A 25,177-nucleotide genomic window follows, 5' to 3' on the forward strand; every position below is an offset into this window, starting at 1 on the left:
GGAACAGTCAAAACGTCAACATTTTAGAGTGTCCCTCTATGTCATTATCAACGTGTCCCTCTGTGTCATTATCAACATGTGTCCCTCTTTGTCATTATCAACACGTGTCCCTCTATGTCATAATCAATATGTGTTTCTCAATATGTGACTTCCTTCGAAGTCCTCTGGCCACTAGCCCCCCACCCCCCCCACTTCCTTCGGAGTCCTCTGGCCATTTGCCCCCCCCATCTCCAAGAGAGTCCTCTGGCCACTAGCCCCCCATCCCACACTTCCTTCAGAGTCCTCTGGCCACTAGCTCCCCCACCTCATGTCCTTCAGGTACACTGGCTACTACCCCCCCCCCCTTACCTTCTTCAGAGTCCGGGTCTGTTTCTCCAGCTCCGAGGCCCGTAGGTCAGTGTCCTCCTGTGTTCTCTGGAGGCTCTGGATCCTCTCAGTCAGGGAATGGTTCTGTCTCTTACTGTTAGACAGGGCTTCACGCAGCTTATCAATACGCTCCTATAGGAACACACACACACACACACACACACACACACACACACACACACACACACACTATTAGGCAGGGCCTCATGCAGTATATCCAGCCAGTTAAACTACATTCCAGAGACGTTCCAAAAGTCCAGGATTCCTAGTGCTGCTAACTCCTTCCTAGTGCTGCTAACTCCTTCCTAGTGCTGCTAACTCCTTCCTAGTGCTGCTAACTCCTTCCTAGTGCTGCTAACTCCTTCCTAGTGCTGCTACCTCCTTCCTAGTGCTGCTACCTCCTTCCTAGTGCTGCTAACTCCTTCCTAGTGCTGCTAACTCCTTCCTAGTGCTGCTAACTCCTTCCTAGTGCTGCTACCTCCTTCCTAGTGCTGCTACCTCCGCCCTAGTGCTGCTACCTCCGCCCTAGTGCTGCTACCTCCGCCCTAGTGCTGCTACCTCCGCCCTAGTGCTGCTACCTCCTTCCTAGTGCTGCTACCTCCTTCCTAGTGCTGCTACCTCCTTCCTAGTGCTGCTACCTTCTTCCTAGTGCTGCTAACTCCTTCCTAGTGTGGCTAACTCCTTCCTAGTGCTGCTAACTCCTTCCTAGTGCTGCTAACGCCTTCCCAGTGCTGCTAACGCCTTCCAAGTGCTGCTAACTCCTTCCTAGTGTTGCTAACTCCTTCCTAGTGCTGCTACCTCCTTCCTAGTGCTGCTACCTCCTTCCTAGTGCTGCTAACTCCTTCCTAGTGCTGCTAACTCCTTCCTAGTGCTGCTAACTCCTTCCTAGTGCTGCTACCTCCTTCCTAGTGCTGCTACCTCCTTCCTAGTGCTGCTAACTCCTTCCTAGTGCTGCTAACTCCTTCCTAGTGCTGCTAACTCCTTCCTAGTGCTGCTACCTCCGCCCTAGTGCTGCTACCTCCGCCCTAGTGCTGCTACCTCCGCCCTAGTGCTGCTAACGCCTTCCTAGTGCTGCTAACGCCTTCCTAGTGCTGCTAACGCCTTCCTAGTGCTGCTAACTCCTTCCTAGTGTTGCTAACTCCTTCCTAGTGTTGCTAACTCCTTCCTAGTGTTGCTAACTCCTTCCTAGTGTTGCTGAATGATCAGTATCTTCACACATTTATAAAAAAATATATATATTTAACTAAGCAAGTCAGTTAAGAACAAATTCTTATTTTACAATGACGGCCTACCGGGGAACAGTGGGTTAACTGCCTTGTTCAGGGGCAGAACGACAGATTTGTACCTTGTCAGCTCGTGGATTTGATCCAGCAACCTTTCAGTTACTGGACCAACGCTCTAACCACTAGGCTACCCTGCCGCCTCTACAATCTAACCACGAGGCTACCCTGCCGCCTCTACACTCTAACCACTAGGCTACCCTGCCGCCTCTACACTCTAACCACTAGGCTACCCTGCCACCTCTACGCTCTAACCACTAGGCTACCCTGCCTCCTCTACACTCTAACCACTAGGCTACCCTGCCTCCTCTACGCTCTAACCACTAGGCTACCCTGCCACCTCTACGCTCTAACCACTAGGCTACCCTGCCGCCTCTACACTCTAACCACTAGGCTACCCTGCCGCCTCTACACTCTAACCACTAGGCTACCCTGCCGCCTCTACACTCTAACCACTAGGCTACCCTGCCGCCTCTACACTCTAACCACTGATGATCCTGTATGTGGTGAAGAATTGGTTAGTTGAATGATAAATGCTCGTGGATGGGAACGTCTCCATCCAATCACTTGTTCATGATACACATGATACACAGTACCAATCCAATCACTTGTTCATGATACACATGATACACAGTACCAATCCAATCACTTGTTCATGATACACATGATACACAGTACCAATCCAATCACTTGTTCATGATACACATGATACACAGTACCAATCCAATCACTTGTTCATGATACACATGATACACAGTACCAATCCAATCACTTGTTCATGATACACATGATACACAGTACCAATCCAATCACTTGTTCATGATACACATGATACACAGTACCAATCCAATCACTTGTTCATGATACACATGATACACAGTACCAATCCAAAAGTTTGGACACACCTACTCATTCAAGGGGCATTTCTTTATTTAAAAAAAACACTATTTTCTACATTGTAGAATAATAGTGAAGGGAATCATGGGAATCATGTAGTAACCCCAAAACAGTGTTAAACAAATCAAAATATATTTTAGATTTTTTTTTTAAAGTAGCCACCCTTTGCCTTGATGACAACTTTTGATTTGATTGTATTAGGTATTATTGTATCTTTTAGTCCCCATTTGGACTAATCTTCCAAGAGTCCTTAACATTAAAATACCATTTATAATAAAAACACACTTTCACATATAACACACTATTACAAACATTACAATTACTACTATTACAAAACTATTACCAACATACACAATACACTAGCATAATGACCCAATCAATACTCAATCTAAAAAAAATATTGATTCTTCATCTACTATAGTCCCACAACATTTCTATATACTATATTTAGTATATAATTGTTTTTAAATAATGTTTAAACTTATATATTGAAAGGTTTCTAGTTTGCTCAGTTCATTTATTCCATTTCTTTATTGTTCTAAATCTAAATGTTCTTTTGCCCATTTCTTTTTTTCTGTCTGGATAACGCGTAGATGGTGGACAATCTATTCCTAGTATTTACGGAATGTCTGTCTCTTACCAACTGAATAGAACTTGGCCGTTTTAAATGATGTATATTATAAAATAAGATAAGCATGTTTCTTTCAATTATTTTGTTGATTGATGACCAACCGAGAACACTGCGCATGACTGCAACAGAAGAACCACATCTCCGCCTTAAAACAATCCTTGCTGCTTTATTCTGTGCATTCTGCAGCCTCCTAACTTCACTAGATGATGCATTTCCCCAGACCACCGAACAATAGTTCACTTGACTCTCAACCAATGCCTGTGTTATTTGCTGAAGGATTTTCCCTGGTAAATATTTAGCTATCCTTCTGATTATGCATGCTGTTTTAATATTTTTTTTTACATAGATTAGTTATTTGAGACGACCATGATAAGCAGTTGTCTCGCTGCACTCCCAGTAGTTTGGTTTCTGCCACTTCTTCCATTTGTACTCCTCCATTACTTAATTGTATCCCATGCTGTTTTGGTCTGGCTTTTTCCTAGTGGAACAGACCAACATAACTTTGGTTTTCTTGGTGTTTAAAACAAGTTTGTTTTGGCAAACCCACTCTTTAATATTCTCCAAATCTCCTTGTAAAGCTTGCTTTACCTGTTGAACCGATTGTCTTGCTGCATAAATTGTACTATCATCTGCAAATATAGTAGCTTGAGTTTCAACCAAGGCATAGGGAAGGTCGTTGGTGTATGTTAAGCAGAGAAGTGGCCCAAGACAGCTGCCCTGCGGTATTCCACAGTTTAACACATTAGGGGAAGAAAATGAACCATTGATATAGGTGGACTGTTTCCTCTCAGTTAGATATGACAGTACCCAATTCAATGCTACCTCCTTAAAAACATAATGCATTAATTTTGTCAAAATAATTTCATGATCCACTAAATCAAATGCTGCACTGAAACCTAAAAATAGTACACCCACAAACCTGCCATTATCCATGGTATTGAGCCACTGGTCAGTCATGTCAACCAATGCAGTGGTAGTGGAATGGTTTTTGCGATAAGCATGCTGATTGGCTGTAATCAGATCATTTTTTTCCATACACTCCCACATTTGTCTACTCACAATACCCTCCAATATCTTACTGAGTGAAGGGAGTAGACTAATTGGTCGACTATTGGCAGGAGTAATGGGTTCTTTGCAGTCTTTCGGAATAGGACACAGTTTCGCATGCTTCCATACATTTGCAAACATCCCGTTTTCCCAGTGACCAATTAAATATGTATCTCAGTGGAACTGCAATCTGGGGAGCAGCACAGCGAAGCAAAACATTATCCATAAGACCATAACCTGTAGATTTACCATCAGGTAATGACTTCAATAGGTTTAACACCTCCTCCACTGACACCGTGGAGCAGATCTTATTGCTCATAATATGATTATCAATCCATTGGACAATAGCTTGTTTGGAAGAATGTATGTTTACATTGTTGCTTAGTAATTTAATTTTCTGTGTAAAAAAAATCTGCAAAATGATTGGCAATATCAACTGGTCTTGTTATTATTCTCCCGTCCACCTCCACACTAGATGGGCATGATGAGATAGATGCTTTTAGTTGTGCCTAAGAACAGCCCTTAGCCGTGGTATATTTGGCCCGGACCTTATTGCTTAAATATATAGAGTATGTACTCATATCCTTTGCCTATAACACCTATATTTAATGTATGTAGGTCTGTCCTTGGGTTGTTCTTGTCTAATAATGTTCTGTATTATGTTTCCTGTTTTGTGTGGAGCCCCAGGAACAGTAGCTACTGATTTTGCAATATCTACTGTGGATCCTAATAAAATACCAAATACCAAATTCTACAATATTAAAAAAAAACAAAAAAACTAAGTTTTAAGAAAGAATAGGCATTGGTCTGAAACTGAAAAAGAAAATAAATTCACATGAGCACCTAGTTAAGCTGCAGCTGGCCCAGAACAGATCAACACGTCTTGCTCTTCATTGTAATCAAGGGGCTGATATGTCTTACTGTGTTGTGAAAAGGTAATGTATTGGGATAATGTCTTACTGTGTTGTGAAAAGGTAATGTAATGAGATAATGTCTTACTGTGGTGTGATTACACAATGTAACTAGCTAGATGACTACAGGGGAGATTACACAATGTAACTAGCTAGATGACTACAGGGAAGATTACACAATGTAACTGGCTAGATGACTAAAGGGAAGATTACACAATGTAACTAGCTAGATGACTACAGGGAAGATTACACAATGTAACTGGCTAGATGACTACAGGGAAGATTACACAATGTAACTAGCCAGATGACTACGAGGGAGACTACACAATGTAACTAGCTAGATGACTACAGGGGAGACTACACAATGTAACTAGCTAGATGACTACAGGGGAGATTACACAATGTAACTAGCTAGATGACTACGGGGGAGATTACACAATGTAACTGGCTAGATGACTACAGGGGAGACTACACAATGTAACTGGCTAGATGACTACAGGGGAGATTACACAATGTAACTAGCTAGATGACTACAGGGAAGATTAAACAATGTAACTAGCTAGATGACTACGGGGGAGACTACACAATGTAACTGGCTAGATGACTACAAGGGAGACTACACAATGTAACTAGCTAGATGACTACAGGGAAGATTACACAATGTAACTAGCTAGATGACTACGGGGGAGACTACACAATGTAACTAGCTAGATGCCTACGGGGGAGACTACACAATGTAACTAGCTAGATGCCTACAGGGGAGATTACACAATGTAACTAGCTAGATGCCTACGGGGGAGACTACACAATGTAACTAGCTAGATGCCTACAGGGGAGATTACACAATGTAACTAGCTAGATGACTACAGGGAAGATTACACAATGTAACTAGCTAGATGACTACAGGGGAGATTACACAATGTAACTAGCTAGATGACTACAGGGGAGATTACACAATGTAACTGGCTAGATGACTACAGGGAAGATTACACAATGTAACTAGCTAGATGACTACAGGGGAGACTACACAATGCAACTAGCTAGATGACTACAGGGGAGATTACACAATGTAACTGGCTAGATGACTACGGGGGAGACTACACAATGTAACTGGCTAGATGACTACGGGGGAGACTACACAATGTAACTGGCTAGATGACTACAGAGAGCGCAAAATATGGATGAGCTGTTTTCAATGGAAGGGTTCTGGAATATTCTCTCTTGTCAAGATGAGGTGTGACCGTGAGTACACCGTAGTCATCCACCTCGGTGGAAACGACTTGGAACACACGAAGGGGACAGCCCTTTGTGCATCAGAAGAGAGCTGATATGGAAGCAGTCATCCGAATGTTTCCCGGGGCAACGGTGGTCTGCTCTGACATCACACAGTGGGAGGAGTTGGATTTTTTTCAGTGGGAGGAGGACATCAACAAGCCCTTAGAGATGGCCCAGTGGGAGGAGGGAAACCAACAAGCCCATAGAGATGGTTCAGTGGAAGGAGGACATCAACAAGCACTTAAGAGATGGCCCAGTGGGAGGAGGACATCAACAAGCACTTAAGAGATGGCCCAGTGGGAGGAGGACATCAACAAGCACTTAAGTGATGGCCCAGTGGGAGGAGGGCATCAACAAGCACTTAAGAGATGGCCCAGTGGGAGGAGGACATCAACAAGCACTTAAGAGATGGCCCAGTGGGAGGAGGACATCAACAAGCACTTAAGAGATGGCCCAGTGGGAGGAGGACATCAACAAGCACTTAAGAGATGGCCCAGTGGGAGGATCCCAGCACTCTGTCAACCAGCTGTTGTTTCCATTTCAGGCGCATGCCCACTATCCGCCAGTCTGCCATAAATCACTGTGTCAAAGCTTGAGGATGAGTTGTTTGAATCAGCTGTGTAGCGTTTCCTTTTCTTTTCACTGCATGCTGCTGCAGACGGCAACCTGGTCTCATAGCAACCTGGTCTCACAGCAACCTGGTCTCACAGCAACCTGGTCTCACAGCAACCTGGTCTCACAGCAACCTGGTCTCACAGCAACCTGGTCTCATAGCAACCTGGTCTCATAGCAACCTGGTTTCATAGCAACCTGGTCTCATAGCAACCTGGTCTCATAGCAACCTGGTCTCACAGCAACCTGGTCTCATAGCAACCTGGTCTCATAGCATTTTGTACTATTCTGTACATAGATCAAAAACACTCAATTTAGTATGATATGTTATGTTTCGTATGGCATGTATTAATTTCTACATGTCAATCACCCAGTTTGCATGATATGTTACGAATTGCAATTAGTAAACAATGTTATGAATTAGCATTAACATACGATATGTTACAAAATCCAATTTGTTGCAACCTACATTAGCTAAGTTTCTAACGCTAATGTCAGCTAGGTAGCTAACGCTAGCTAGGCTAGGGGGTTAGGGTTGGGAGTGAGGTTAAAAGTGTTGTGTTTAGGAGTTATGTTAAGGTTAGGGCTAGGGGAAGGGTTAGCTAACATGCTAAGTCATTAAACAGTAGTAAGTAGTTGAAACATTGGTAATGCTCAGTTGTCCATGATGAGATTCAAACACTCAACTTTTGGATTGCTAGACATTTGCGTTATACACCCGTTCTTCCACACTGAACAACCACTCTCGTTTTTGCCTTAAAATAAAATGTTCCTATTTCTGAAGTAAATCTCTATTTGTAATGTAAATTGCATGTTATAGAAGGGTCCAGATTATTGTTTGTTGTCGATTAGGCTTGTTTTTGAGAAACTTACCCCAGCCGTGATTCACCTCCTCATTGCTCGTTGTACAGTATCAGGGAACGCAAAAGACAAAATTAAGCTCTAAAAACACCTAAATATGTACTTTTAGAAACAGACACTCTCTCAGTATAGTGACGTAGGTCAAGGACATTCGCTAGTTTATTTGTGCTCATTTGTTAGTGCTCCAATTACACACAAGTGTCTAGATCAGCAGTGTACACATGATGACTTCAGCTTTATGCCAAAAAGACGTATCTTCGAAAATATAGCCTGCCAGCTTTGCTCGCATGCTGGTTAACTACCTAGCCAACGTTAGCTCTCATCTGACTGGTATAACATTACGTTAGCTAGCTAGCTATCTAACTACTCAAAACAAAACCGCATTCATTGGCTAGCTACATTTATTTGCCTGTTATTTAGCTAGCTAACTTTAAGCCGACTAGTGTTAGCTAGCTACAGAGGCTAGCTGCTGGACTTTGTACAAGCACGCTAAAGTTAGCTACGTAACGTTAACTAGTTAGCTACCTAGCTAATCAAAAAGATCTGTTTGCGTTTTACGATTAACCTCAGCTTGAATAACAACATATAGCTAGCTATACACAGACACTTATGTTTTGTTCCATACACTTCTTATGACTGGCAGCATGGTGCAACCAACCTATTGTTGGATTTCTGAGTTTCGGCAAAAAAAAGCATTGTCAAAAAAGCTACAAAATGGTAGCTCATCATTGGTTCTTAACGGACAGAAATTAGAATGTGAGAATGATAAATTATAAATGTAATAAAAACTACAAACTTAAGTCAATACTGTATATATATATTTTTTTTTAAAGTCCAATGGTCACTTGGACTTTAGTCCCTTTTTAATCCGACGTCTAGGCTTTGAGCTAAATTGTCACCGAGAAATATATTGCTAACGACCCTGCTAAAAAATACATTTAAAAAAAAAGGCAGAGACTTTTCAGTTTGTGGCTTTTTATTGGCTGACAGAAACCGGAGCAAAAATAAATAAATAAAAGATTTATACAGAGAGTTGCAGTGTTTTTGTTTGCACAGCATTCTTGAAGCAGCAGCCCTCAACCTCGGTCTTTAAGGCTCTCCTGAGGAACTCAGGGAAAATTAATGAGCTCATCGCACCATTTGGGGGTATCGAGTCCCAAATAGCACCATTATGCCCTACACCGTGCACTACTTTTCACCAGAGCCCAATGGGACTATATAGGACATAGGGTATCAATTGAGACGAAACCCCTGATCCTTTAGGTCCTTAAGGGCAGCAAAGGTACATACAATAAAAACTGAAAAGGGTTCTGAACTGTAAATCAAACAGCAGTAATGGAGGTTTTAAGATGATTTCATTTTTATTTTCATGAAGTTTCAAATAGAAACGCCTCGCGTTAGGTTGGAAAATATATACGTAATGTGTATACACCATGAGGGGTTTTTAAAAACCCTTTCCAGGATATATTCATTTGGAGTTAAAAATCACTAATTTAAAAGAGGACATCTCCACCATGCACAGACTATACCTGCAGGTGGGTGGGGTTTGGTGACAGACATGGCATCCCAAATGGCACTGAGTGCACTACTATATATGGTCAATGCACTATATAGGACCTCAAAGCCAGGTCCACTGTGGGTTTTTTCCCCATTGTTTCCCTGTAATCAGGGACTGACTTAGACCTGTAATTAATTACCAGGTAGAACAGAAAACCGGAAGGCTCCGGAACTCGTACGGTAAGAGTTGAACAATGAAATAGTAAGGTGCCATGTGGGACTCAAACTGTCCCTACCTGCATGAGCCTTCGGTCCTGGTCTGAGACGGTGAGAGCCATCTGCAGCTGGGTGGTCTGCTCCTGCATGGCTCCTACAGTGGCACTACTGTCATTGAGAGAGGTGGACAACCCCTGGAGCTGCTCTCTCAGCTGGCCCTCCTGGATAGAGGGAAGGGGGGGTGGGTGGGTGGGTGGATGGAGGGAGGGATGAGTGGGTGGATGGAGGGAGGGAGGGAGGGAGGGAGGGAGGGATGGGTGGGTGGGTGGGTGGGTGGGTGGGTGGAGGGAGGGAGGGAGGGAGGGAGGGAGGGATGGGTGGGTGGAGGGAGGGATGGGTGGAGGGAGGGAGGGATGGATGGGTGGAGGGAGGGAGGGATGGGTGGGTGGATGGAGGGAGGGAGGGATGAGTGGGTGGAGGGAGGGAGGGATGGGTGGGTGGAGGGAGGGATGAGTGGGTGGAGGGAGGGATGAGTGGGTGGAGGGAGGGGTTTATGGAGGGAGGGAGGGAGGGAGGGATGGGTGGAGGGAGGGATGGGTGGGTGGGTGGATGGATGGAGGGAGGGAGGGATGGGTGGAGGGAGGGATGGGTGGGTGGATGGAGAGAGGGAGGGAGGGAGGGATGAGTGGGTGGAGGGAGGGAGGGAGGGATGAGTGGGTGGAGGGAGGGAGGGAGGGATGAGTGGGTGGAGGGAGGGGTTTATGGATGAAGGGAGGGCGAGGTGGGTGGGAGGAATGAGGGAGAGAATAAGGGAGGAGGAGGAGGGAGGGAGGGGTGTAGAGAGGTTGGGCAGGAGGGATTGGTGGGTGGGTGGAATCATTTACTAACGAACAAGGATAACACAACAAAGTGAATTTGCTTATTTCCACAGTGGTGCTTTTCCTGCAGTCAAACGACCAAAGCGCCCTCTAGTGGTCTCATGGGTGGAATGTTATTACAATTTTGAATACATAATTAAATCCGGGTGTTTCTATGTCAAAAAATTTTGTTATAATTCAGTCTTCTGTGATACTGTCTTCTGTACTATATCTGACATGGTACAGGTGTCTTCTTTTAAGCCCATAAACATGTGTGTGAGGTGGATACTTTGGTTTCAAAATAGTTTGTTTAAGGACTACCAAGAAACACTCTGTGTGACCCTGATTTAACCCACTGCTGTAAAATGTTATAATGCTCCTTAAATGGGAAACTAACAGAAGCAGAACATATGCCCAGTCCAGTACAGCCCAGTACAGTACAGTACATACCTGGAGCTCAGCCCAGTCCAGTACAGTACATACATGGAGCTCAGGCCAGTCCAGTACAGTACATACCTGGAGCTCAGCCCAGTCCAGTACAGTACATACCTGGAGCTCAGCCTAGTCCAGTACAGTACATACCTGGAGCTCAGCCCAGTCCAGTACAGTACATACCTGGAGCTCAGCCTAGTCCAGTACAGTACATACCTGGAGCTCAGCCTAGTCCAGTCCAGTACAGTTCATACCTGGAGACCAGTCCAGTCCAGTACATACCTGGAGCTCAGCCCAGTCCAGTACAGTACATACCTGGAGCTCAGTCCAGTCCAGTACAGTACATACCTGGAGCTCAGCCCAGTCCAGTACAGTACATACCTGGAGCTCAGCCCAGTCCAATACAGTACATACCTGGTGCTCAGCCCAGGCCAGTACAGTACATACCTGGAGCTCAGCCCAGTACAGTACAGTACATACCTGGAGCTCAGCCCAGTCCAGTAAAGTACATACCTGGAGCTCAGCCCAGTCCAGTACAGTACATACCTGGAGCTCAGCCCAGTCCAGTACAGTACATACCTGGAGCTCAGCCCAGTCCAGTACAGTACATACCTGGAGCTCAGCCCAGGCCAGTACAGTACATACCTGCAGCTCAGCCCAGTCCAGTACAGTACATACCTGGAGCTCAGCCCAGTCCAGTACAGTACATACCTGGAGCTCAGCCCAGTACAGTACAGTACATACCTGGAGCTCAGCCCAGGCCAGTACAGAACATACCTGGAGCCCAGTCCAGTACAGTACATACCTGGAGCTCAGCCCAGTCCAGTTCAGTACATACCTGGAGCTCAGCCCAGTCCAGTACAGTACATACCTGGAGCTCAGACCAGTCCAGGACAGTACATACCTGGAGCTCAGCCCAGTCCAGTACAGTATATACATGGAGCTCAGCCCAGTCCATTACAGTACATACCCGGAGCTCAGCCCAGGCCAGTACAGTACATACCTGGAGCTCAGCCCAGTCCTGTACAGTACATACCTGGAGTTCAGCCCAATCCAGTACAGTACATACCTGGAGCTCAGCCCAGTCCAGTACAGTACATACCTGGAGCTCAGCCCAGTCCAGTACAGTACATACCTGGAGCTCAGCCCAGTACAGTACAGTACATACCCGGAGCTCAGCCCAGTCCAGTACAGTACATACCTGAAGCTCAGCCCAGTCCAGTACAGTACATACCTGGAGCTCAGCCCAGGCCAGTACAGTACAAACCTGGAGCTCAGCCCAGTCCAGTACAGTACATACCTGGAGCTCAGCCCAGTACAGTACAGTACATACCTGGAGCTCAGCCCAGTCCAGTACAGTACATACCTGGAGCTCAGCCCAGTCCAGTACAGTACATACCTGGAGCTCAGCCCAGGTCAGTACAGTACATACCTGGAGCCCAGTCCAGTACAGTACATACCTGGAACTCAGGCCAGTCCAGTTCAGTACATACCTGGAGCTCAGCCCAGTCCAGTACAGTACATACCTGGAGCTCAGCCCAGTCCAGTACAGTACATACCTGGAGCTCAGCACAGTACAGTACATACCTGGAGCTTAGCCTAGTCCAGTACAGTACATACCTGGAGATCATCCCAGTCAAATACAGTACATACCTGGAGCTCAGCCTAGTCCAGTACAGTACATACCTGGAGCTCAGCCCAGTCCAGTACAGTACATACCTGGAGCTCAGCCCAGTCAAGTACAGTACATACCTGGAGCCCAGTCCAGTCCAGTACAGTACATACCCGGAGCTCAGCCCTGTCCAGTACAGTACATACCTGGAGCTCAGCCCAGTCCAGTACAGTACATACCTGGAGCTCAGCCCAGTCCAGTCCAGTACATACCTAGAGCTCATCCCAGTCCAGTGCAGTACATACCTGGAGCTCAGCCCAGTCCAGTACAGTACATACCTGGTGCTCAGCCCAGGCCAGTACAGTACATACCTGGAGCTCAGCCCAGTCCAGTACAGTAAATACCTGGAGCTCAGCCCAGTACAGTACATACCTGGAGCTCAGCCCAGTCCAGTTCAGTACATACCTGGAGCTCAGCCCAGGCCAGTACAGTACATACCTGGAGCTCAGCCCAGTCCAGTACAGTACATACCTGGAGCTCAGCCCAGTCCAGTACAGTACATATCTGGAGCTCAGCCCAGTACAGTACAGTACATACCTGGAGCTCAGCCCAGTCCAGTACAGTACATACCTGGAGCTCAGCCCAGTCCAGTACAGTTCATACCTGGAGCTCAGCCCAGGCCAGTACAGTACATACATGCAGCCCAGTCCAGTACAGTACATACCTGGAGCTCAGCCCAGTCCAGTTCAGTACATACCTGGAGCTCAGCCCAGTCCAGTACAGTCCATACCTGGAGCTCATCCCAGTCCAGTACAGTACATACCTGGAGCTCAGCCCAGGCCAGTACAGAACATACTTGGAGCTCAGCCCAGTCCTGTACAGTACATACCTGGAGCTCAGCCCATGCCAGTACAGTACATACCTGGAGCTCAGCCCAGTACAGTACAGTACATACCTGGAGCTCAGCCCAGTCCAGTCCAGTACATACCTGGAGCTCAGCCCAGCCCAGTCCAGTACAGTACATACCTGGAGCTCAGCCCAGTACAGTACAGTACATACCTGGAGCCCAGTCCAGTACAGTACATACCTGGAGCTCAGCCCAGTCCAGTACAGTACATGCCTGGAGCTCAGCCCAGTCCATTACAGTACATACCTGGAGCTCTGCCCAGTCCAGTACAGTACATACCTGGAGCTCAGACCAGTCCAGTACAGTACATACCTGGAGCTCAGCCCAGTCCAGTACAGTACATACCTGGAGCTCAGCCCAGTCCAGTACAGTACATACCTGGAGCTCAGCCCCGTCCAGTTCAGTACATACCTGGAGCTCAGCCCAGGCCAGGGCCGTAGCCAGCCGCTCCTCGTTCACCCTCAGCCCAGCCGCCCGGTCCTCAGTCACCCCCAGCTCTCTCCTCAGCTCTGCTAGCCTTTTCATTGGATTGATTTGACAATTAAAAAAAACACAATTCAACAACCCATTTATGATACAATGCATTTAAAATGATTGAACATAACAAACAACAAAAAAACATTTAATGTAGATTTCCCCCTAAATAGACAGACCCCAAAAATAATATATTTTTCATTTGATGGCCATATAAACAATTAGAAATAATAGTGGATAGTTTTAGACAGTTCTAGAACACAACTTTCTGGTAGAAATAATTATACATTGTTGAGGTGTACTCACTTCTGAGGCCATAAGCTCTAGTACATCGTACAAATATTATGAAAATATTAAATATCATATATGATGTAGTTCCTATTTAACAAAAGTATGGGGAGAAAAGGCTGGGGAGAAAAGGCATCGAAATAACTAAAAATGCTTTATAAATATAGTGACAATCAAAACAACTTATTATAATAATTTACCTTTCTTATACCTGTAAAATAAACATGAACAAACTTAGTGACAGTCTGATACTGACACCATTTCATATAACTGATGACAGAGACCTTTCTGCTAAACGTCCTCTGAGAGACGCAGAAACACCATTCAAATGTGTCCAGGACTCGTCCATCTTTGACCAAGACAAAGTGGTCTTGTTTCAAATCTAAAATTTTTCATTAAATGTACTTTTTGTTTTTCATGTTGAGAACTCTAAATCCATCCGAGAACATCGCAGTGAGATTTTATTTATTTATTTTATTTCACCTTTATTTAACCAGGTAGGCAAGTTGAGAACAAGTTCTCATTTACAATTGCGACCTGGCCAAGATAAAGCAAAGCAGTTGAAACTACTATTGTTGCATTTGCTAGACTCTCTCATTTCACAGGCACAGGAAATCCTTCCATTGTCTGGATAGGCCAGAAAATGTGACATGTCGCTTCCTATGCAAATTAACGATTTCCTGTGTCTGTGAGTCTCACAGCTGTGCTTTGCAATAGTGTATATGAATGTGGACAACCAGCGCTTTTAGGGAGTGTAAAGCAATTGATGTTGCGCCGTTCACAGAGCGTGCTGTACACAGAAATATCAATCGGAAACTGATTCACAACCGCTCAAAGTCCCCTGATGTTTTAACAGACTTGACGTTTAGGAGGATTTATTATTTCCATCGTGGTCCTCTTGTTTTGGCTGGATAAGGCTTCCCTGATAGCGATAACTATCACGTAACAATAATATAAACACCAGATTATAAATACAGGAAACAAATTACCTCTCCCCCAGGGCTGCCACCTCTCCTTCCAGTTCGGCTGCCCTCCGCTGTGCCCGTTCCAGCTCTCCCTCTAGGGTCCTCTGGGTGAGCTCCAGACGTGATGCCCGGCTTTCCGCTGTCTCCAGGGCCTCCTTCAGCCTCCGACGCTCCCCCTCACAGCGAGCCTCCGCGGCCCGGGAACGATCCAGCTTCTCCTGGAACTCAGTCAGTTAGTCAGCCAGCCAGCCAGCCAATCAGTCAGTCAGTCAGCCAGCCAATCAGTCAGTCAGTCAGCTAGCCAATCAGTCAGTCAGCCAGCCAGCCAGCCAGCCAGCCAGCCAGCCAATCAGTCAGTCAGCCAGCCAGCCAGCCAGCCAATCAGTCAGTCAGCCAACACTCAGTCAGTCAGTCAGTCAACACTCAGTAAGTCAGTCAACACTCAGTCAGTCAGTCAGTCAGTCAGTCAACACTCAGTCAGTCAGTCAACACTCAGTCAGTCAGTCAACACTCAGTCCGTCAGTCAGTCAACACTCAGTCAGTCCGTCAGCACTCAGTCAGTCAGTCAACACTCAGTCAGTCAGTCAACACTCAGTCAGTCAGTCAACACTCAGTCAGTCAGTCAACACTCAGTCAGTCAGTCAACACTCAGTCAGTCCGTCAACGCTCAGTCAGTCCGTCAACGCTCAGTCAGTCCGCCAACACTCAGTCAGTTTAGTCAGTCCGTCAACACTCAGTCAGTTTAGTCTGTCAACACTCAGTCAGTTTAGTCAGTCCGTCAACACTCAGTCAGTTTAGTCCGTCAACACTCAGTCAGTTTAGTCAGTCTGTCAACACTCAGTCAGTTTAGTCAGTCAATAGTCAGTCAGTCAGTCAGTCAGCCAGCCAATCAGTCAGTCAGTCAGCCAGCCAATCAGTCAGTCAGTCAGTCAGCCAGCCAATCAGTCAGTCAGTCAACACTCAGTCAGTCAGTCAGTCAACACTCAGTCAGTCAGTCAGTCAACACTCAGTCAGTCAGTCAGTCAACACTCAGTCAGTCAGTCAGTCAACACTCAGTCAGTTTAGTCAATCAATAGTCAGTCAGTCCATCAGTCAGCCAATCAATCAAATCACAAATTCAGCCAATCAATCAATCAATCAATCAATCAATCAATCAATCAATGAACTGTAAGATTTGTCACGTTGTGTCCCCAGACCTCCATCCCTGCTCAGTCAACATGAAACAGCGTAAGGTTGGATGACTTTCAGCCAGGGTAGTTAACAGTACCTGCAGTGTCCTACTATTAGCTTCAGAGGTCTGCAGACTAGTCTTGAGTTTAACTACTTCCTCTGCCAGGCTCTTCCTGTCCCTGTCCCCTCGCCGTGTCACTTCCTCCTGCAGGGAGAGGGAGGTCTGAGCCCCGTACAGCTGCTCCGACACCTCTCTCTTCCCTGGAAAACACACAGACAGAAAGATCTGAGCCCCGTACAGCCTCTCCGTTCCCTGGACAACAGACAGAGAGATCCGAGGCCCATACAGGCTCTCCCTTCCCTGGCCAACAGACAGAGAGATTCGAGGCCCATGCAAGCTCTCCCTTCCCTGGACAACACACAGACAGAGAGATCTGAGCCCCGCACAGCCTCTCCCTTCCCTGGACAACAGACATAGAGATCTGAGCCCCATACAGCCTCTCTCTTCCCTGGCCAACAGACAGAGAGATTCGAGGCCCATACAGCCTCTCTCTTCCCTGGACAACACACAGACATAGAGATCCGAGGCCCATACAGGCTCTCCCTTCCCTGGACAACACACAGACATAGAGATCCGAGGTCCATACAGGCTCTCTCTTCCCTGGACAACAGACAGAGAGAGAGATCTGAGCCCCGTACAGGCTCTCCCTTCCCTGGCCAACAGACAGAGAGATTCGAGGCCCATACAGGCTCTCCCTTCCCTGGACAACAGACAGAGACGACCCACTACACAATGCAATTAAAGTCTCCTTTTTTACAATATCTGAGCATCTATTTAGATACTCCCATGCCATTGGTTTGCTCATTGGATTTCAGTTTGTATTGACTGCTATGTGTGGATGGAAATATACTTCAACTTGAACTGAAACACAGTACTATTCAGTCCTCAAAATGTGTACCGTATCATGCCTTGCTCTCTCACCCTCCTCCAGGCCCTTCAGGGCTTTGGTCAACTGTTGCAGCCTAGTGCCTGACTTGTCCTGGCTGGTCTGTAGCTCGGCCACCTGCCGGGTTAGACTGGTCACTCGGGCCTTAGCTTCATCCTGCAGGGGAGAGGAACCGACCGTCAGTCACTCATAACGACATGATCACGACGCAGATTCAAAAGGAGCCGATGATTCTATGAAATTATTTATGCGATAATATTGCGATGATTTATGCGGAAACGATTGGGTCAAATTTGCATAATATGCAGGGATTGTTGATTTAGCTGTAAATAAATAAAAAAAGAAAATTGCGATCGCGTAATCGTGGAGGGACTGGACAATAATCTACCAGTACTGAGGACATCTTCTGTGTTTAGCTCCCGCTTTAAAAGGACTGAGTGTTACAGTACCCTGTGTCTCTTGGTGTCTTTGAGTTCCTGGTGGAAGTCCCTGAGGGCTCTCTGCACCGCGTCCACATCCAGCTCCCCCTCGTCACTACAGGATGGGAAGGACACAGGACCTCCCGGGGATGTGCTGGTTTCACCTATTACATTTAGAGATGCACGCCAACTCACTGAGACACTGATTTATTTAATTGTTTTACATTATTATTATTTTATGTTATGTTAGCTTAACACCAGAATCACTGTCCTTATCAGTCATTACAAAGAGTGGCGGTCCGTTCTACGGCATTAGTGAGTGACCATCATACCCTTCACAGGTGAGCGACTTCTCCAGGGGGAGGGGCTTCTTCCTCTGGACCCAGGGGTCTGTGAGCGTCCTATCCCGAGGGTTCGTCTCAGGGCAGAGGTCAGCCCGACCAGCCTGTGCTCCAGCTCTCTGCGTTGGGCTTCCCCGTGTCCTAGCTGCTCCTCCAGCCCCTGAGCACGGCCCTCTGCTAGGCTAACACGCAGGGTGAGCTCCCTTAACTGGGGAAAGGTTGGGAACCACGATGGCTCTGTGGTTAGCATTGGCGGTCACACAACAAAGTGTTGCATTGTGGTCTGTTAGAGACCAGTTGCTGTGGGTTGATGGGCGAGACCAGAGAACTAGTATAGACCAGAGAACTAGTATAGACCAGAGAACTAGCATAGACCAGAGAACTAGTATAGACCAGAGAACTAGTATAGACCAGAGAACTAGTATAGACCAGAGAACTAGCATAGACCAGAGAACTAGTATAGACCAGAGAACTAGTATAGACCAGAGAACTAGCATAGACCAGAGAACTAGCATAGACCAGAGAACTAGTATAGACCAGAGAACTAGTATAGACCAGAGAACTAGCATAGACCAGAGAACTAGCATAGACCAGAGAACTAGCATAGACCAGAGAACTAGTATAGACCAGAGAACTAGTATAGACCAGAGAACTAGTATAGACCAGAGAACTAGTATAGACCAGAGAACTAGCATAGACCAGAGAACTAGCATAGACCAGAGAACTCGTATAGACCAGAGAACTAGTATAGACCAGAGAACTAGCATAGACCAGAGAACTAGCATAGACCAGAGAACTAGTATAGACCAGAGAACTAGTATAGACCAGAGAACTAGTATAGACCAGAGAACTAGTATAGACCAGAGAACTAGCATAGACCAGAGAACTAGTATAGACCAGAGAACTAGTATAGACCAGAGAACTAGCATAGACCAGAGAACTAGCATAGACCAGAGAACTAGTATAGACCAGAGAACTAGTATAGACCAGAGAACTAGCATAGACCAGAGAACAAGCATAGACCAGAGAACTAGTATAGACCAGAGAACTAGTATAGACCAGAGAACTAGTATAGACCAGAGAACTATTATAGACCAGAGAACTAGCATAGACCAGAGAACTAGCATAGACCAGAGAACTAGTATAGACCAGAGAACTAGTATAGACCAGATAACTAGTATAGACCAGAGAACTATAGCATAGACCAGAGAACTAGCATAGACCAGAGAACTAGCATAGACCAGAGAACTAGCATAGACCAGAGAACTAGCATAGACCAGAGAACTAGTATAGACCAGAGAACTAGCATAGACCAGAGAACTAGCATAGACCAGAGAACTAGCATAGACCAGAGAACTAGCATAGACCAGATAACTAGCATAGACCAGAGAACTAGCATAGACCAGAGAACTAGTATAGACCAGAGAACTAGTATAGACCAGAGAACTAGCAGAGACCAGAGAACTAGCATAGACCAGAGAACTAGTATAGACCAGAGAACTAGTATAGACCAGAGAACTAGTATAGACCAGAGAACTAGTATAGACCAGAGAACTAGTATAGACCAGAGAACTAGCATAGACCAGAGAACTAGCATAGACCAGAGAACTAGTATAGACCAGAGAACTAGTATAGACCAGAGAACTAGTATAGACCAGAGAACTAGCATAGACCAGATAACTAGTATAGACCAGGGAACTAGTATAGACCAGGGAACTAGTATAGACCAGAGAACTAGCATATACCAGAGAACTAGTATAGACCAGAGAACTAGTATAGACCAGAGAACTAGTATAGACCAGAGAACTAGTATAGACCAGAGAACTAGTATAGACCAGAGAACTAGCATAGACCAGAGAACTAGTATAGACCAGAGAACTAGTATAGACCAGAGAACTAGTATAGACCAGAGAACTAGCATAGATCAGAGAACTAGCATAGACCAGAGAACTAGTATAGACCAGAGAACTAGTATAGACCAGAGAACTAGTATAGACCAGAGAACTAGTATAGACCAGAGAACTAGTATAGACCAGAGAACTAGCATATACCAGAGAACTAGCATAGACCAGAGAACTAGTATAGACCAGAGAACTAGTATAGACCAGAGAACTAGTATAGACCAGAGAACTAGTATAGACCAGAGAACTAGCATAGACCAGAGAACTAGTATAGACCAGAGAACTAGTATAGACCAGAGAACTAGTATAGACCAGGGAACTAGTATAGACCAAAGAACTAGTATTGACCAGAGAACTAGCATAGACCAGAGAACTAGTATAGACCAGAGAACTAGTATAGACCAGGGAACTAGTATAGACCAAAGAACTAGCCAAACGTGTGGATAGGTATGTCATATTTCATTGAAAGTAACAAAACAGACACTTGCCAATAAACCCAATGATGGCGAGTTCATGGATACCATCGTAGTGAGGAATATAACGTGGTTAGAGTGGGGGGAAAACCCCTCTGCACATGTGCAGATACTTGGCTAATGCTGTTGTTCTTCATCTGTGTATCTACTAGCTATCTAGTATACAACCGCCACCATAGTTAGCATGATGGCTAAGTGTGACATGTATTCCTATGGGAAATGCTAACTCACCGTGTCAGTAATACGTGTCTTTACCTGAGTAGACTGCTCCTCTAGTGCCACCACTAATTTTGAGGTCTCTTCGCAGTGGAGGAGGAGACTCTGTTGAAGCCCCGCCTCCCTCTCCGCTAGCACTTCCCTCATCTGACGCTCCGTGTCCTCCAGCTCCACAATACGACGCTGCAGCCCGGAAGCCTGATGGAGAGATACGGGAAATAGAGAGAAGAGAGGGGCATTATGGGGAGGATTTTAAGACATTTTCTAAATGCACTTTATATACCTTTTATAACTACGAATGAAAAGCTGAAAAAAACTGAAATAAGTCAATAACTATTCTACCAGGTTCTCATGGCAAGCCTAAATAATAGTATTTAACATTATACAGTGCCTTGCGAAAGTATTCGGCCCCCTTGAACTTTGCGACCTTTTGCCACATTTCAGGCTTCAAACATAAAGATATAAAACTGTATTTTTTTGTGAAGAATCAACAACAAGTGGGACACAATCATGAAGTGGAACGACATTTATTGGATATTTCAAACTTTTTTAACAAATCAAAAACTGAAAAATTGGGCGTGCAAAATTATTCAGCCCAGAGGTTTTCCAAGTCCTTGCAAAGAACACCTAATGCAACAAAAAAAAAAGCAGACATTGAAAATCCATCTGTGAAATTAGAAATTACACTTTGGATGGTGTATCAATACACCCAATACAAATACACAGGAGTCCTTCCTAACTCAGTTGCCGGAGAGGAAGGAAACTGCTCAGGGTGACTTTAAAACAGTTACATAGTTTGAAAGTCGGCCCTTCTCCTTGTTCGGGTGGTGTTCGGCGGTCGACGTCACCGGCTTTCTAGTCACCACCGATCCATGTTTCAGTTTCGTGTTGTTTTGTCTGTATTACACACACCTGGTTTCAATTCCCATATCATGTTCCTTATTTAACCCTCTGGCATACATTTCTGTTCTGGTCGCGATTGTTCGTTTCTTAGTGGTTGTTGTAGGTGTTAGTTTGCATGTATTTTCCTATTTGGTATATTGCTTGGATTTTTTGTTGAGTAAACTCAGTTGTGTTGCTCAAACCTGTGTCCTGCGCCTGACTCTGCTACATCTCTGCACCCAATCTGCACCCACTGACAATAGCTGTGATGGGAGAAAACTGAGGATGAATCAACAACATTTTAGTTACTCCACAAAACTAACCTAAATGTCAGAGTGAAAAGAAGTAAGTTTGTACAGAATAAAAAATATTGCAAAAGGCACTAAAGTAATACTGCAAAAGTAAAAAAGTAATTATCCTGATTTGTGTTTGGGGCAAATCCAATACATCACATTACTGAGTACCACTCTCCATATTTTCAAGCATAGTGGTGGCTGCATCGTGTTATGGGTATGCTTGTAATCCTTAAGGACCGGGGAGTTTTTTTCAGGATAAAAAATTAAACAGAATGGAGATAAGTACAGGCAACATCCCAGAGGAAAACCTGGTTCAGTCTGCTTTCCAATAGACACTGGGAGATGAATTTATCTTTCAGCAGGACAATAACCTAAAAACCAAAGCCAAATCTACACTGGAGTTGCTTACCAAGAAGACAGTGAATGTTCCTGAGTGACAGAGTTACTGTTTTGACTTAAATCTACGTGAAAATCTATGGCTAGACATGAAAATAGTTGTCTAGCAATAATCAACAACCAATTTCACAAATCTTGAATAATTTTGAAAAGAATAATGGTCAAATGTTGCACAATCCAGGTGTCGAAAGCTCTTAGAGACTAACCTAGAAACACTCACAGTTGTAATCGCTGTCAAAGGTCAACATGTATTGACTTGAATACTTAATATATATTTGCGTTTTATTTTTCATACTGTGAATGTGGAACCTCAACTTTTTCCTCAACTTGTTACGATTAAATAGATTGATGAGGAAAACAATCTATACCAATCATCACCACATTCTATACCAATCACCGCATTCTATACCAATCACCGCATTCTATACCAATCACCACCGCATTCTATACCAATCACCGCATTCTATACCAATCACCGCATTCTATACCAATCGCCGCATTCTATACCAATCATCACCACATTCTATACCAATCACCGCATTCTATACCAATCACCACATTCTATACCAATCACCACATTCTATACCAATCACCACATTCTATACCAATCACCACATTCTATACCAATCATCGCATTCTATACCAATCACCGCATTCTATACCAATCATCACCACATTCTATACCAATCACCGCATTCTATACCAATCACCACATTCTATACCAATCACCGCATTCTATACCAATCGCCGCATTCTATACCAATCACCACATTCTATACCAATCATCACCGCAATCTATACCAATCACCGCATTCTATACCAATCACCACATTCTATACCAATCATCACCGCATTCTATACCAATCACCGCATTCTATACCAATCACCGCATTCTATACCAATCACCGCATTCTATACCAATCACCGCATTCTATACCAATCACCGCATTCTATACCAATCACCACATTCTATACCAATCACCGCATTCTGTACCAATCACCGCATTCTATACCAATCACCGCATTCTATACCAATCACCGCATTCTATACCAATCACTGCATTCTATACCAATCACCGCATTCTATACCAATCACCGCATTCTGTACCAATCACCACATTCTATACCAATCAGCGCATTCTATACCAATCACCACATTCTATACCAATCACCGCATTCTATACCAATCACCGCATTCTATACCAATCACCACATTCTATACCAATCACCGCATTCTATACCAATCACCACAATCTATACCAATCACCACATTCTATACCAATCACCGCATTCTATACCAATCACCACATTCTATACCAATCATCACCGCAATCTATACCAATCACCGCATTCTATACCAATCACCACCAGTCAATTGCCAGTCAATTGCTGCTGGTGATTCTCTGATCCACCTCTACGCAGATGACTCCATTCTGTATACATTTGGCACATCTTTGGACACTGTGCTAACAAACCTCAAAACGAGCTTCAACGCCATACAATACTTCGTCCATGGCCTCCAACTGCTCTTAAGCGCTAGTAAAACTAAGTTCATGCTCTTCAACCGATCGCTCCCTGCACCTGCCCGCCCGTCCAGCATCACTACTCTAGACGGTTCTGACTTAGAATATGTGGACAACTATAAATACCTATGTGTCTGGTTAGACTGTAAACTTTCCTTCCAGACTCACATTAAGCATCTGTACACAGCCCATCTGTAAATAGCCCATCCAACAACCTCATCCCCATATTATTACTTACCCTTACAACATCATCTGCACATATTTCACTCCAGTGTTAATCTGCTAAATGCTCTTCAACCGATTGCTGCCCACATCCGCCTGCCTGTCTAGCATCACTACTCTGGGCGGTTCTGACTTAGAATATGTGGACAACTACAGGTTGTAGTGTCTGGTTAGACTGTAAACTCTCCTTCCAGACTCACATTAAGCATCACCAATCTAAAATTAAATCTAGAATCTGCTTCCTATTTTGCAACAAAGCCTCCTTCACCCATGCCGCCAAACATACCCTCGTAAAACTGACTATCCTACCGATCCTTGACTTCGGCGATGTCTTTTACAAAATAGACTCCAACATTCTACTCAGCAAACTGGATGTAGTCTATCACAGTGCCGTCAGTTTTGTCACCAAAGCCCCATATACTACCCATCCCTGCGACCTGTATGCTCTCGTTGGCTGGCCCTCGCTTCATATTCATCGCCAAAACCACTGGCTCCAGGTCATCTATAAGTCTTTGCAAGGTAAAGCCCTGCCTTATCTCAGCTCACTTGTCAACATAGCAACACCCACCCATTGCACGCGCTCCAGCAGGCATATCTCACTGGTCATCCCCAAAGCCAACATTTCCTTTGGCAGCCTTTCCTTCCAGTTCTCTGCTGCCAATGACTGGAACAAATTGCAAACATCTCTGAAGCTGGAGTCTTATATCTCCATCTCTAACTTTAAGCATCAGCTGTCAGAGCATCTTACCGATCACTATACCTGGACACAGTCCATCTGTAAATAGCACACCAGACTACCTCATCCCCATATTATTACTTACCCTCTTGCTCTTTTGCACCCCAGTATCTCTACTTGCACAACATAATCCGCACATCCATCACTCCAGTGTTAATGCTAAATTGTAATTATTTTAACCTCCATGGCCTGTTTATTGCCTTACCTCCCTACTCTTCTACATTTGCACACACTGTACATAGATCTTTCTATTTTTCTTTTTTATTGTGTTATTGACTGTACGTTTGTTTATGTGTTGTTGTTTTTGTCCCACTGCTTTGCTTTATCTTGGTCAGGGTCACAGTTGTAAATGAAAACTTGACTGGTTTTCCTGGTTAAATAAAGGTGAAATCAAATACAGAAATAAATCAAATATAATATACACAATAGACCATAATGACAAAGCAAAAACTGTTTTTTTTTTTTTTTTTTTTGCTAATTTATAAGGACTGGCCACCCCTCAGAACCTGGTTTCTCTCTAGGTTTCT

At 44.8% G+C, this 25,177-nt stretch overlaps 1 protein-coding gene across 2 annotated transcripts in view; it reads right to left on the bottom strand.

Moving 5' to 3' along the window:
* crocc2 (ciliary rootlet coiled-coil, rootletin family member 2) overlaps positions 1-25,177 on the bottom strand; it is a 243,961-nt gene that overhangs the window by 13,985 nt on the left and 204,799 nt on the right. The window contains exons 27-35 of one of the 2 annotated variants that reach the window (XM_036983122.1): positions 20,611-20,793; positions 17,997-18,213; positions 17,695-17,828; positions 17,281-17,401; positions 16,396-16,559; positions 15,153-15,346; positions 13,813-13,918; positions 9,674-9,814; positions 349-498 (exon numbers count right to left, since the gene is read on the bottom strand). In XM_036983122.1, the coding sequence (XP_036839017.1) occupies positions 349-498; positions 9,674-9,814; positions 13,813-13,918; positions 15,153-15,346; positions 16,396-16,559; positions 17,281-17,401; positions 17,695-17,828; positions 17,997-18,213; positions 20,611-20,793 (1,410 nt within the window). The remainder of the gene's footprint in view (positions 1-348; positions 499-9,673; positions 9,815-13,812; positions 13,919-15,152; positions 15,347-16,395; positions 16,560-17,280; positions 17,402-17,694; positions 17,829-17,996; positions 18,214-20,610; positions 20,794-25,177) is intronic. The other variant, XM_036983156.1, reaches the window with a different exon arrangement.

The sequence above is a fragment of the Oncorhynchus mykiss genome, chromosome 1, assembly GCF_013265735.2.
Source record: "Oncorhynchus mykiss isolate Arlee chromosome 1, USDA_OmykA_1.1, whole genome shotgun sequence".
Classification (NCBI taxonomy): Eukaryota; Metazoa; Chordata; class Actinopteri; order Salmoniformes; family Salmonidae; genus Oncorhynchus; species Oncorhynchus mykiss.